Source organism: Plutella xylostella, chromosome 9 (genome assembly GCF_932276165.1).
Source record: "Plutella xylostella chromosome 9, ilPluXylo3.1, whole genome shotgun sequence".
NCBI classification, from domain to species: Eukaryota; Metazoa; Arthropoda; class Insecta; order Lepidoptera; family Plutellidae; genus Plutella; species Plutella xylostella.
The window spans coordinates 10886656-10902085 of NC_063989.1; the positions used below are offsets into that span (position 1 = coordinate 10886656).

Genomic DNA, 15430 nt, shown 5'->3' on the forward strand with positions numbered 1-15430 from the left:
TCGTTTCCAGTCTGGGTTTCGTTCGGGACACAGTACGACCACGGCTTTGCTTAAAGTGACAGAAGATATCAGATGTGCCATGGAGGATCGGCGGGTGACAGTTCTGGTGTTGGTCGACTTCAGTAATGCGTTTAACGCAGTCGACCACGACCTGTTACTTGCCGTACTCGAATGCCACAAGATCTCCGTACCTGCTGTTAGCTGGTTCTCCTCTTATCTTCGAGGCCGCCAGCAGGCAATTCGTAACGGGCCTTCTGTTGTATCAGACTGGGCTGACTTGACTGCTGGTGTACCTCAAGGCGGCATTCTCTCCCCCTTACTTTTTTCAACTTTTATAAATTTCGTTACCTCTAACCTTCATTGCTCCTACCACTTGTATGCTGATGACTTGCAGATTTACAGCCATGTTAAAATTGACGATCTGGATGCTGGCATTGCATAATTTATGATAAATTGTACCTACTTATGTTAATTCTTGTGCTCGTTGTTAATTGTATTGTTTTTTTGTTTATTGAATGTTATGACATGTACCTACTGAATATGGATCAAGTTATCTGAAATAAATGAATTTAATAATAATTGCGGCGGTGAACGGTGATCTCGCTGAGATACTAAGGTGGTCGCAGTATTTTGGCATTTCCGTCAACCCCAAAAAGTGCCAGTCAATAATTGTAGGAAGTTCAAGACTACTATCCTGTCTGGACTACACCACTGTTCCACCAGTTCAATTTGACGGTCGTGTGATACCATTTTCTCCAACTGTCAATGATCTTGGTCTGATTATTGATGAACACCTAAGTTGGGGGCCACAGCTGGACAAAGTGTCGCGTAAAGTCTACGCTTCTCTCCACTCTTTGCTTCGCCTCAAAAATTTCCTTCCACAACACACCAAACTAGCCTTAGTAAACTCACTGCTTCTACCTATCTTAGACTATGCGGATGTGTGTTACTTGGATCTGACCGAAGTGCTACTCAATAAGCTTGAACGCTTATTGAATACCTGTATCCGTTTCGTTTTTGGGCTACGTAAATATGATCACGTTTCTCAGTACCGTTCACAGCTAAAATGGCTCCCCATTCGTGATCGTAGGAATCTTCGTATCCTATGTCTCCTTTTCTCAGTTCTCCACGAGCCAAATACTCCTCCCTACCTTAAATCCATGTTCGATTTTCTTTCTGACACTCACACACGTCATCTCCGTTCCTCCCATAATAATCTTTTAGCACTCCCCTCTTTCCATTCTGGTTTTATGTCTAACTCCTTCGCTGTCACCGCCGTTCGCCTATGGAATAATCTTCCCGAGAACATTAGAAAAGCCCCTTCTCGCAATATCTTCAAGCGTTTAACCCGCGCCCATTATCTGAGCAACTTAAATAGATAGCATTTTCGTGTACCTGTCTGGATATTATATTATTATTATGTATTATTATATATTATATTATTTTCATTCTATACCTATGTATCCTTTATATAAATTTATATAAGTATTATTATGTATTTTTATTATATATAATTAAATAATTATTAAGTGACGTTTTTAGTTCATTCATTATTTTTTTTTTTTGCACATCTTTGTACCAGTTTTCCTGTACCTCCTGTAGGTTGGCTGGTAGAAAATGCTCTTAGCATTAAGCCCACCTTTTGTGCATTTATTATAATATATTTGTGCAATAAAGAATTAAATAAATAAATAAATATACCTCTACTAGTGTAATTACTCTTTTTCTCTTGTAATTTAATAAAATAAACGGGTTTAGCCGTTTATAATGGAAATCGGAAATCACAGTCAATTAAACAAATTACATATGCAATGGCTGTCTTTATTTTGATTTAGTGCGAGATATCAATATTTTGATGCGTTTTTATATAATATTGCGGTCTATTTGGCCATATAACTTTAAGGGCCACTTGCAGAAACATATTAAATCTAGATTTAGTGTCAAATGTCGATTTAAGAAACGTCAGTCCATATAAAATTTGACACTAAATCGAGATTTAACACTAAATCTAGATTTAATATGTTGGTGTAAGTGGCCCTAAATATAGCTCCCTAAAACTTAATTCCAGTTAAATAAATATGTATTAGAATTTTGGCAAATTTGTTCCTAAAGTTACTCAAATTATCTTCGGCAAAATCGATCTTAAACATGCATTGTTATTGACATTCACTAAACTAGTTCCTGTAGCCTACAGCACAAACACTACTGAAAAAGGAATTCTACACTTCCTAGGCATAAAGGTGTGCCAAATAACAGGTTACATAATATACAGATTTACGTACCTAAGCTAGTAGAAAGGGGTGGCAGCTTGTTTCTTACATGGTCTCGGGTCATATAAGGTACGGCGAAATTAAACCTTCGCGCTGTCCAAACCAACACATGATTAAATTACATGAATGAAGCAAGTAGAGAAAATATGTAAACTCTTCCTCTATAAACTAGTAAAGTTACGAGACGATTGACCGATCTCAATAATCCATAATAGATAAAGTGGCACCAGTCCGCTACAGTAAGCATCCTACAGTAAGTAAAAACATATTTACATAAGAATTAAAAGTTCAGAGGAAATAATTTTTCATCTAGTTATCAAATGACGGAGACTGTGAAAAACTTAAGTGTACCTTCTGTTCAGAACTTACCTAGAAAATGGCAAAAATGTTTGCGGAAATATTTCTCTTACATTTTTTATTATTATATAAGCCACCACTGACCTCTAGTTCCTCAGGCACTGTCCTGAGGAATTAGACAAAGTTTATGAAATGAATGAACCAAGTAACTTGCTATGAAGGACCGTGGTGGCGAAAGAGTAAACTACTAGTAAACATCGCAGAAACTAATATAAACATCATTTTATGTTCAAATTTTGATTACTTATGTGTAGCCGCGTAGAAAGCTAAACTGACTGTGGAAACTGCATTTCCATTGAGGAAAATATTAAGTTTATGGGCCATTACCACACGTTTGCGCGGCTTGTGAAATTCCATTCCTCCACCTACGAGTGTTTATGGTTGTAAGTGTGAATGAAGCGTTATGTAAGGGAGGCGTATGTTAGGTTTTATGTACCTAGGTAGTTAGTAAATGAGTGAAAACATCGCAAAATAAAATCAATTGAAACCAATCAATTGAACCCTCAATGAAACGCTCACTGAGCGTTATATTCAAACATATTTTAGTATTTTTCCATAAATTAAGCAAACATATTTGAAATCTCTTACAATGGTTTTGTAATTGAATCACGCGATTTATATTTGTTACTTGTTAATCAAATCATCAGAGTAGTTGATATGTAGGCAGCCCTATATTATTAAGTAACAGTACATTTTGATCTCCACAATTAACAATTACTGCGGTTGTCAAAACAATATTAATTATTTAGATACGTTAGTTATATTTAAGCTTTCATAGCTAGGTAGGTAATTATTATTTCATAAGCAGCAACCGTTCAGAAGTCAAGGCGTATTACAATAATTAATTAAGCATCCATCTTACCGCGCTGGCATTTCGTTTGAAAAGGAGATTTGATTGCCTATACTTATTTGTATAGCTTTTAATATGAATATATCTGTTAAATTACTATAAGTAATTGAAAAATCTCAAACTTAAGAAATAACCATTGAATCCTTAATTCGTTATTAACTTTACTCAATTTTGTGTATTTTTTAAACGCAAGCTACTCCGTCACTTCTCTATGATCAAGTTTTTGAGAGTTTTAACCAAGAAATATGTACGGATCTGTGTTTTTTTAACCTATTTGAGGTCATTGTACCTACCATTTATAAATTTACTCTAGGTTTACCAAAAACAAGCGAATGAGAGCTGTTATGTTTGTGATTATTGCAGAAGCGCAGCGCTCCGTAACTTCGTTTTTCATGATCACACATTTAAACATAAAAAGAAGGATGGTAGTCGCCGTACCGCCAATTTTTTGGAGTGTTTCAGAACCATGTTTTTATCACGTCATTTTCATAGCGGTACAAAACGTCCTTAGAAGGCTGCCGTTCTCCTTTCCTACATAAGTTAGAGTAACCCGCATCGTACAGCTCGCGCGAAGAGTTCAAAGGTGCCTGCCTAGTTATTGCGGTCGGTTATATCTTTGTGGCAATCAAAACTGTTCTTATTTCAAAGTCTAATTTCGACCAATAATAACACAGCGCAGTGTCGAGTCTAACGCTCGGGGCGGCGCCAGCTCTCATAATCTTCATAATTGCGACCACTTTGTTCTAGTGATGGGTCAGGATGAGGTTGCATTGCGGACGGTATCGCTTTATCTGATCATCTTGAGATCTGTTTAGATAAAAAGTGCCGTAAATACTGATTGATGGATTTCTTTACAGACAAAATAGGAAAATCAATAAATTTAGTAACACAAAAACTTGCTTCTTTTATTAAGCCATTGTGTCTCACTTCTGGGCATAGGTCTCTCCCTGGTTCCTCCACTTATCCCTGTCAATGGTCTCCTCATTACGGTTCCTACAAAATACGAAACTTACCTTCTTATTAAAAAAACTGACTAAAATGCAGTTATTACAGCCGAACAGTTAGATACAGTTATAAACACTACCTAATCTACATACTTGTAAAACTCGTGATCCGTTAGGCCACACGCGTTCCAAGCAGATCATTGCACAATGCAGCGGCGCCAGTGAGTTGTCGGCATCTCTGACGCGCCGGCAGGTACCTACGCACCATTTATCATTATTAACATGTGACAGACAACCTGTAATTTTGAACTCAATCTTACATATTAGGCACGTATGTAGCCTTTTGGAGCGGTGATGTAGGGGTATAGAAAAAGATTTTGATAATAGAATGTACAATCAATTGGGCCTTACTATTACATGTTGTAATAAATCTTTAGTGGTGATATTAAATGAATACGTTAAAGGAATAGAAGTGGTGAAACATAACTTGACATTAGAAGATTAGCAAAGTATTCTACTAAACTTTGGTTTAGATCTGCTGAAAGAGCTAATATTTGAATCGTGACTTAATGATCTGATAGGAACCGGATTGTATTCTGTGAATTTCCAATACTTTACATATTTTTGGAGCTATATTACTTACGTACATTATGTAAACTTTCGTTGTCACAAAGAATCGATACAATTTTACGTTTTCAAAAATAGTCTTATCTGATCACCTTTAGGATCGCGATCGTGTGAAACGCACCGTTTACACTGTGGATCCTCACGCCCGCTGCTCACGACACTGAAGTGGCAGCGCAGCTATCACTGAACACTTAAACACTTAGCATAATCACAGATCACACTTATCTGCTGCTAGTTTCAAACAACGGCTACAATGCATAGCAATAGGCAGTAACTGCGGGGTCACTCTATATGACGAAAAACTAAATTTGGAACGCTGTTGCGCGAGCCACGACTCTATCTCTTTGTATAAAACGTGCCGATTGCACAACAGCCGTCGCGTCGTCGTTCGTTCGTTTTTCGTCAGTATAGAGAAAACCTCCACTAACCTTTTTATTCACTATTTAACATAAATTAATTTGTAAGGAATCATGCGTCCTGTTTTCCGTTTTGATTATTAAGTAGCCTAGAATGAATGCATTCGTACCTACTTATTTCAAAAAGTGTGAACAAGCATTTTCTACCAACAAGTCTACACTGAAAGTGCTTTACATGTTATTTCTTTGAACGTTGAATGCGCCCTAATGTTACGACTGTAGAGCTCCGTTAAATCGTTCAACATAACTGGGTAATTATGAGGTTTAATGAGCTTAATGTATTTATAAATGTAGCCACCACATAAACACTAATTAGCATAAAGCAGTAATTGCCTTTAATTAGCCAAGAGATGTGTTAATTTAGACACGGGTTGAGCTTAAAGGGAATAATTTCCGCAACATTGTGAAAAGAGCTTTTAAGTATATCGAAGTTTTGTTTGCAATTCTTTGATTAAATAACGTAAACGATAGGTTAGACTATAACTTTCGGAGAAAAACTTCAATTTCGTTTTTCTTCACCAAGTCACTAAGAATCTTCATTCTGTCGTCGACTTACTTTGTCTAAGTATACTCTAGGGTCCATTCTAGAGACCTAGAATGGACTCTAGGTCCTGTACCTATATACGTAGGTACAGGCTGAAAATGACAATATCTGCTAATATGCAATTATAATTCTTGTAAGGATCAATTCTGATTAATGTCGTTCAAGCAATAAGAATGGGAATCAGTCAATCTCATTGACATCTACTAGAGGTTCTCAAAGATGCAAAGATCGTCTTTTGTCAGATGTTACCAACTGTCAAAATTTATTAGTGCTTTTGTACCAGTGGCATCAAAGGGCGTGCGTTAATGCCTATAAACATGACATGTGACGAAGGCTGAACAGCTGAAGACACAATTAATGATGATTTTATGTTCAACCAGTTGCCAGAGGGCAAATAGGACAAAGCACATGAAATACCAAACCAATTGTTTTGTATGATTGCAAAACCTATTAAAAGTGTCCTCGTTATTTAAAACAGATAAAAATTACGGGAACTGAACAGGTATATTACCTATATTAGAAGTGGGTACGTAAAATGTGTGTTAAGGGTAAGCGACATGTTTTCGTGTGCAATAAAGTGCATTAAAATTTTAAAACAGTTTAAATACCTATATCTGCAATGCAAAATATTCTCCCACACTCACACAAGCTTAAACACTTGACCGAATTCCACAGTCACCGAATTACAAGCACCTACCTACCACGTATTGTAATGAAGTAACAAAAAACCAAGTCTATCGCCTCGAAGACATCAGTAGTCCCGAGGGGTCACGGGTCAAGCGCATGATCTCAGCTGAAGACCGAACCTTGTCGTACGGAAAGTGAAAATAGTGTTTCGTAATACTTGGTGCTGGTTCTGCGGGCATATTGTTTGTATTTAGTTGGATATGGTTGTAAGATTAAGCTATGAAATATTTATTAGTTGTAGAGTTTTATCCGGCTTCCTTAGACCTTCAGGAGGTAGTTATCGGTTTTGTGTTTCAAATAATTCAAGAAATACTTCTATCTACCAACCTTCGCCTTCGTCTTCAGTTATTGGGTGTACAGGACAGTGGGATTAAATACACTCACGGGCAATGAAAAGGTATCACTGAGAAAAGCACCTAATTACTTCTAAACGGAAAAGGTTAGCTCTGCAACATTGAAGTACATGAGCATCAGGATATTACCAACTAAAATCGGTAATATTTTGTTCTAATTTTAAATTAAATCTTTGAAAAAATTGGGGTTGTTTGTTGTCAGAATTTTCTGAGTGGAACTTTTTCATTGCCCGGCAGTGTAGTTATATTATCTATAACCGTTATACGTCATAATTAAAGGTTTCATAAGTTTTTGTTTAAGTTTCTGACTATCTCCTAATTAAATAGTTGCAAAATGCCACAAATGAACTTGTATTTACCAACTTATTGAGTTAGCTGAGCAAGACTTATCATTAAATGTTCACGACTCACGAACCTAATTTAGTGAGTTTGGTTTCTTTTGTCTTGTAATTATCTTATTACTTGTAGGTCAATTTAATTTATAATATCTTTGTAGGTCTATTTTATGTAACTTTTAAAGTTATAGGTAGGTATCTATGGGAGCTTCGTTCATTACATAGATGTATAGGAATTGCATATACCTATATACATTTAAGTATATATAACGAGCTCCTGATCAAACTGGGTCTGATAAACAAAATTATTTGAAATACATCGCAAAGCGGCGGTGGTCTTGTACAACTAATACCTCTTTAGACCCACAAATCATGATATCACTTGAATGCATATCTTTCCATTCTCCCATGAATCCACAACTTATAATAACAATCATTATTATACAAGACTGCACAGGCCAATTAGGTACGCCTACTTAACTTGCAAAGAAAATTACCCAAAAACGTCCTTATTCGGATTTCATAATGGTCCTTGAATCAGGATATGCTTATTAAAAGGCACTGCAATTTGCTAATCTTAAAATATTATCTTGCCTTTTGGAGAATGAGAGTCATATATGTTTCGTATGAAAATAAGTCAGCATAACTTTCATCAGGATATAATATATATATTTTTAAATAACTTCTACCTACTTACTAAATACTAGGTACAAGACCATCGTGGGTGGTCAAAAGCTCATCTCAACTGTTGTCTACATACGACATACGGTAAACACGTGGGTGTGTCCAATTTGACACACTGAAGAAGCCATTACGTAACTACTAGCAATAATAAAAGTCAATTTCTCGCATCAAGAATGTCAGTACATCCTTGTTGAGAGGCCTGGAGAGAAAGCCTGTGTGAATCTGCCCAGTTTTGCAACCGTAGCTCGTCAATACACAGATAATTACTCTTTTGCCATGTATTTTTTCTGTATGCCTCGGGTGACAAGGGTCACAATGGCTAGTGATTGAATGTTCAAGCAATTTGCAAGCAATAAAATGTAATCCCCAAGAGTAGCCGGCTTTGCGGTTGTCACAAGTGCGTGAAGTGAACGCAATGACTTGCAGTTTTTGTAAAGATTAATCTTTGTTCTTTTCATAATTTTAAGTTTTAATTCTTTAATTGCCGTCAGCTTACGGTTAATTGTATAATGTTGTGTTGACGGCGAGCTAAGTAGACCGGACATGATGAGAATGAGTTATTCGTAACTTTGAATGGAGTTCAGTATACTTACCTACCTAGTTATCTACCTTTTGTCGTATGTCAATGAGCATCATTAAATTAAGTTCGCACACATAACAGTCGCAATTACATTACATTACTAAAGTTGCAATTAGATACTGAAACAAGAAATACGTAAATGTAGTTAAAACTGAATCTATTTTGTAAATTATACCAAACTAGGACTATAGCATAGAATATTTAGTAATTTAATAGACTTTATCTAAGTATATAAAATGATTTTTCCATCCAACTGCATGAATAGTTACATCGTTTATAATCTTACTATACTTAAGTAATTCATATTGCCGATTTGACAACGACATCGACATAGCAGAAAGACCTGCCGTGCTGCCTCCAAATATACACACCAGTACCTCCTCAGAGGATGATTGATAGCCAACAACAGTTACTTCGTAGATAAGATCTACACATTGTCATAACTCACTAACAAAAAGCTGTTTGATTAAAACAGCTCCATTGTGTTGCCAACGTTGTATCAATGTTGCAACACTATAGCGCGTGCTAAACACTTCTTAATCAAACTCTATACTCTAGTAGGTTCAAGACAAACGCCCATTTTCATTCATACCTAGTAGGTATATATTGCGGTTGGTTGAAAGAAACAATCGATATCGACGCGATAAAATAGAAAAATGACACAGTAAAATTTGACAAGTTATACGTAAATCGAACTCTATACTTAACTACACGCTTAAATTTTCAAACATACTTAAATACTTACGCACACCTTATTACTTACTACATTAAGTACAAAATAAAATCTATCCCATGACGAATTAGCCACTGTTGCGACATTAACGCAAAATCTAGATTCAACGTACGCAAAATAGTGAGATAACGAAAACAGTCATACGTTCACATCCAGTCGGTAGCGAATGAGATGTGCGTTGTGTAAGTGGCTCGAAAGAAAACCACCATTGTTTCGCATTACATGAACTATGTAACGAATGCGTCAAAAAACTTATGATCGTGGTAAAACCGGAGCTTCTGTACCGTAATCTGTGTAGGGAGACATTACAAGTTGCTCTTTATGGCTTTATTTTACTTACATTATGTTCACGTTGTTGCTAAAGCCAAATATAATTTTAGTTATAGCCCTTTTATAAATTCTTTGCCTAATCTACATACAGTGCCCTACAAACTAAACAACTACTTATTTCATAACTCATAATAACTTCCGAGTAAAGTGTCTTTGGACATACAAATTGTGAGCATAACTCATAATAACTTCCAATAAAGTCTCTAATGCCATAATAAAAATTGACCATATTTTTCTCAAATTCCAGATATCGTTAGTGCTGGTCGCAGCGCTGGCCGCCGCCGCCGCGCAGACCGCGCCGAGCCTCGCCGAGAGCATCAACGAGATCAAGCCTCCCTCGTCCGTCCGCCTCGACCCCTACATCCGGAGAGCCCTGCTCAAGGCTCTCAGTGAACTCGAAGAGAGCGACAAAATCACCACCGACTTCACCAGCACTGATGGAAGCACCGACGGGTCTACGTACGGCACCGAAACCACAGACACGCACAAAACTACTGACTACAACACCGAGTCCATACCCACTGAAACATCCAAAGAGGGCATTCAGATTCACTCGTTCATTGTCAACGGTCAGGCGGCATTCGCCAACACTACGCCCAACGATGTACCGACGTACATCAATGACAATATTTCGATTCTGAGCACAACCTCCGTCAATGTAGATCAAGTCACATCCACTCTTCCGACCAACTCGCCCTTCAATGAAATATTCCAGACCAGCCAAACTGGGGTAAACCTTCAACAGACTAGAAGCGTGGGTAAAAACTCGAACAGTAACAATGATATCGGAGGTGCAGCTAAAACGACAACAAATGCTGTGAGTACGACGCGGGTGACTCGACCCACGACCACCTCTACCACGACCACGACCACGACTACCACCACCACGCCCAAGCCGACGCACAACGACGACGGACAGAACATAGAAGAAGTGAACAAGAAAGACGTTCAAGTGTTCCAAGCTCCCCTAGTGGCCGCCTTTACTGTTCATCAGGACGCTAACGGGCTACCTAAGAAAGTAGTACCACTTTTGCCAGCTGATGGCCGACAAACTTTAAAACCACAACAAGTCCTCCCTCTGTCTATCCCTCAAAACAACAATAACAATTTCAGACAGCAAAACATCAACAACAACATCAGACAGGAAGTAAGGCAACAAGAGTTCAGACAGCAGGATTTAAGACAGCAAGAGATTATTCAACAACAGCTGACTCTACAGAAACAGCTTGAGGAGAAACAGAGGTTCCTTGAGGAGCAACTGAGGATCTTACAGCAACAGCAGAGACAACAAGAGGAACTTCTAAGGAAGCAGCAGTACTTACTCCAACAAAAAGAGATTGAAAGGCAACAGCAGTTCGAACAATTCTCGAACCACAACCAACTGAAAAGACAAGAATCTTTCGACAAGCAAAGGATCCAAAATAACCAAGCTGCTAACAACTTTCAATTCCAAAATTTCCAGAAGAACGTTCCTAACCAGTCACCGGTTCAGAATAATTCGGTGAGACCTCAAACCCAGCAAGTGTCGATCCAGCAGAGTGTAGCTGTCCCGTTCCCGAACAATGGGGCTGGAGTCCAGCAGACGAACAACCTCGGGAACCAGCAGCAGCTGCCCAACAGAGAGGCCGTGGACTTCCTCATCACGCTCCGCAGCCAGCAGTCCGAGCAGTTCCCGCTGCAGGACAACCATCTCCCTCAAGGAATCAGCAACTTTTTACAACCAACACCCGTCTTTGGACAAGCCCAAAACTTTCAGCAAAACTTCAACCAGATCCGTCCTGCTGAAAATGGAGGTCGACAGTCAAACAGAGTGTTCAGACAAGAGAGCGGAGTGGGAAACTTTGGCTTTAACCAGAACCAAAACCAGAACTACCAGAGATTCAACACGTTTGTCCCCATCCAGTCGCCAAGGTTCTTCGGATCAAACAGGCAGAACCAAGGGAATCCTAACTCCGACTTGCAGCAGCTACTTTACCAAACAGGCTTGAATGGAAGAAACCACGAGGACTTGAATATCGTCACCAAGGTGCTATCCTTGAACCACGGTGTTCCATTCAACAATAACATTTCAAACAGATTACCATTTGACAGCAGAAGACATAGCAGAACGAATTAGTAATTTGATGATCATTAAAATTGGTCTGTTCTGTAACACAAAGCTGTGCTTTGACAGCTGACTCAATTAGTAACATTTAGTGAAGTTATCATTGCAAAATAAGCCTATTATGACATCAACTTCAGTACGATAACCCTGAGTTAAGACAAGTCTTCTATGAAGAGCCAAAGACCCACGAATGCCTTAATCACAGTACCAGTAATTTTCCCTTAAAATGTACCTCTCTGATATTTTTTGTAAGACCGAGATTTTAAGTAGGTTGTATTTTACCCTTTATTCTATGTGTTAGTTAGATTTAGCATTTATTTATTTTACATTTATAATACAAATAATTATGTTTATAAACTGCCATACAAATAGTTAGTTCTAGGAGTGATGAATTCTATGTACCTACCTTGGTCTGTTATAAATTAAGTATAAGAATCACTATAAGGTCGCAATCGGTGTAAGTACCTACTAGGTCACAAAGAATCTACGTTCAAAATTATAAGACCTGTTTTGTAAAATAATTCATCGTGTAACTAACTAAAATCTACATAATTATATTTAAAAACACAGTGCACCTCTGATGACAATAAAATAGGTAAAATCAAAAATATTTTATTACTGACGTACCTAGTTAGTTAGTCATGTTGTAATTTTAAACAGCGTAGAGTCCGACAACGCTAACCTATTAGCCTGCCAAGAAGAATGTCGCTGATAAATTACACCCTGTATGAATACCTACCATAAAATATTGACCTACTAGGTTCATGTTGCGATAGAATAGCATTGCTTAGCCTATTTAGATTTTAAAGTAAAATTAGTATTATAAAATATTGTGGCTATTTAAAATAAAATAGAGGCTACCTGCTAGTATACGCGCGCAAATAAAGAAACAAATGAAAGTGTACATTCTATCTCGATCTGTCGTTTGCTAATCGTTGGTCTGTCAATCCTCCTTCGTAATGTCACTTTCTAGGCGACACTTATTAATTTCTTCTTTATTTGCGCGTGTTATAGCATTATCGGAATGACGAGTCATCACCTATTTCTTCCGTAGTAAGTTTGTAAATATACTTACCCAATTAAATTGATATGAAAAATAGTTCTGCTTTTATTTCTATTAGGTACCTGATATAAATAAACTTCCATTTATTTTATATCCTGAAACTTAGGATGGAGTTTGATACGGTATAAATAACTATCTATTCCAACAATCAATCTTCCACACTGCTAAAAAACGATCATCCATCATATTAATATACCTAATTACGTAGTTATTATATCTACAGACGAAAATCCCCGCAGGATATGACAGTACCTCGTAGTTTTCTCGTTAGAGAAGTATTTGTTCCTTGGCCGTACTCTTAACTATAAGACAAAGGCAAGGCTATCATAATTTTCCGCCCCCGGATTGTTTTCTGATCTAGAGTAATAGTAAGAAAAATAGTACCTAAAAACAAAATTAGTGTTTCTAGAGTCCGACAAGCGAGTCTTGGCACACTTATTATTTCATTATGGTATCATTAATGGTCTGTTTCAGAATGTCTGCATAAGCATAATGGCTACCTGTGGAATAAAATACATGCTGTCACTGTCTTAAACATAATTACAGAGAGTGACAGCATGTCCTTTATCCTCTTATTATTTATTTCCAATAATAGACGCATTTTTCCTGAAATAAAAATGACATATTATGTATCTAGCCTATCTGAAACCTAGTTAAACATTGTGAGATATGGCGTTTCGACTTTCTCCGTGTTCGGCATCATAAGGGTCACAGTGACAGTTAAATAAAGTCCGTTTTTCTCTCCACCTTTAATTTGCAAGGTGCGGGTGCCTATATAAATAGAGTGAGTCGCCCGCGCGCCTCAGTTGTAATATCACCATGCAGAAATGACTAGGTTTCAGATAGGCTAGATACATAATATGTCATTTTTATTTCAGGAAAAATGCGTCTATTATGTAGTCTGAGCCTATCTGAAACCTAGTTAAACATTGTGAGATGTGTTTATTATCGCATGGTGGAGAGAAAACCAACTGTGACCCATAAGCTACTGATGAGTATATCAGTAGAGAAATATTTGAATCTATAAATTTATAATGCATAGATTTCTAGGTAATAGATATACTAAAAAGAAAGGTATAAGTATACATAAGACTTAAGTACTTCCTTATTATTCCTGACTTGTCAGAAAGTTATGGAAGGTATGTACCTCTATACATATAGGTAGGTATTTATACATATGGATACACACAGTGCCTCTTCGAAAGCAATACTTATAAGTAATTATTGATCAAAATCTTGTTATTGTCAAGGCAATATTTTTAACATACACTAGCCGAATGGATGGAACCAGTGAAATACTTTGCAACAATATTTAAAAGCTGTAAAGTGTAGAATATCGATCCAGGCCGCTGGGGCTCAGGTCAGCACATGCTGACTCGGGTATGTAATTCTGGACTGACCTCAGAAATGCAGCAGCCGACCCTGGAGCCTCGAGGACCTGCTCAGTCAGCCCCGTACGACGACACGGCCTGCAACACCTGGCGTGGCATCTAGTCCTTGGAACGAGGAGTGGTGCTTGAAGGGAAGATAATTTTACTAAATATCTCAGCCTCATCAGCTACTGGAAAAGATTAGATGAAGGCTGTGACACTGGCGGATAACTAAGTATTCAGTTTTTCAAAACATGATGCAGGTAACTATATTCATATTCTAGATTGACAAGTAACACACAGTCTAATTTTGTATTCTAACTAACTCGGCGGTTAACGAGTTCCTGTGCAGTCCTACTAGGAAGGAAAGTTATTTTATAAGCCTTTGCACCGATTTTGTGGGCTACTATCATTCTGTATCATCATGTGTGAATATTATGAGCTCTGGCAGCATTCCTTGGTAGATGACATCAATTAATAAAGATTGATTAACACAACAATAACAATTATAATAGTTGATAAATGAAACCCGGCTAACATGTCTTACCTGGGTAAGTAAATGATCAGTCATGCCACCAGGATAAGTAAAATGTTCAGTACTTCATATGAAAAACATTAACAAGGTCACCTTTAGGTATGTTCGTCAACACTAAGGGCAGGTCTCGGCCAAAACCTTAAGGCTTCGCCTTGTTGCAACTTCAAAGGTACGTAGGTAGGTACCTACTTAAATTGTTGTAGGTTCGATTTAGAAACCATTAAGTCAACCTAGATAAAACAAAATAAAATAGCTCGATTAAATAAAGATGGTACGTAAAGATGTTAGTTGTACCTGATCAGACCTGATGCAACGACAGCCAACATAGACTCTCTAATCTGTGGTAGCAACAATCATGGTGGCGGGAACATGGACAGTTGGACGAGCCACCTCGAGCCTGACTTATCAATCAGAACTGACAGTTCGCCAACAGCAGATAGCTTGCGGCTATCTATAAGTAAACTTAGGTAGTTAGCTATACCCAAGAAAAAGTCCTTGGACATCGATATGACAGTGGAACGGCGAATAACTGTGACACTCTTTAAAACAAAAAGGCTTATTGTTGTTGTCCAGCTAAGGAAGGTTAGCTACTTCAGCGACCTGGTATTGCATTTTGAAAGAACTGCGAAGAGTTAATATTATGACTAA

General features: G+C 37.6%; 1 protein-coding gene across 2 annotated transcripts in view; it reads left to right on the forward strand.

The window, feature by feature from the left end:
• Positions 1 to 12913, forward strand: part of LOC105391779 (transcription factor SPT20 homolog) — a 29028-nt gene extending 16115 nt beyond the window's left edge. Inside the window, exon 2 of one of the 2 annotated variants that reach the window (XM_048623033.1) lies at positions 9958 to 12913. In XM_048623033.1, coding sequence (XP_048478990.1) covers positions 9958 to 11826 — 1869 coding nt within the window. In that variant the 3' untranslated portion in view covers positions 11827 to 12913. The remainder of the gene's footprint in view (positions 1 to 9957) is intronic. The other variant, XM_048623032.1, reaches the window with a different exon arrangement.
• The last annotated feature ends 2517 nt before the right edge of the window (positions 12914 to 15430 follow it).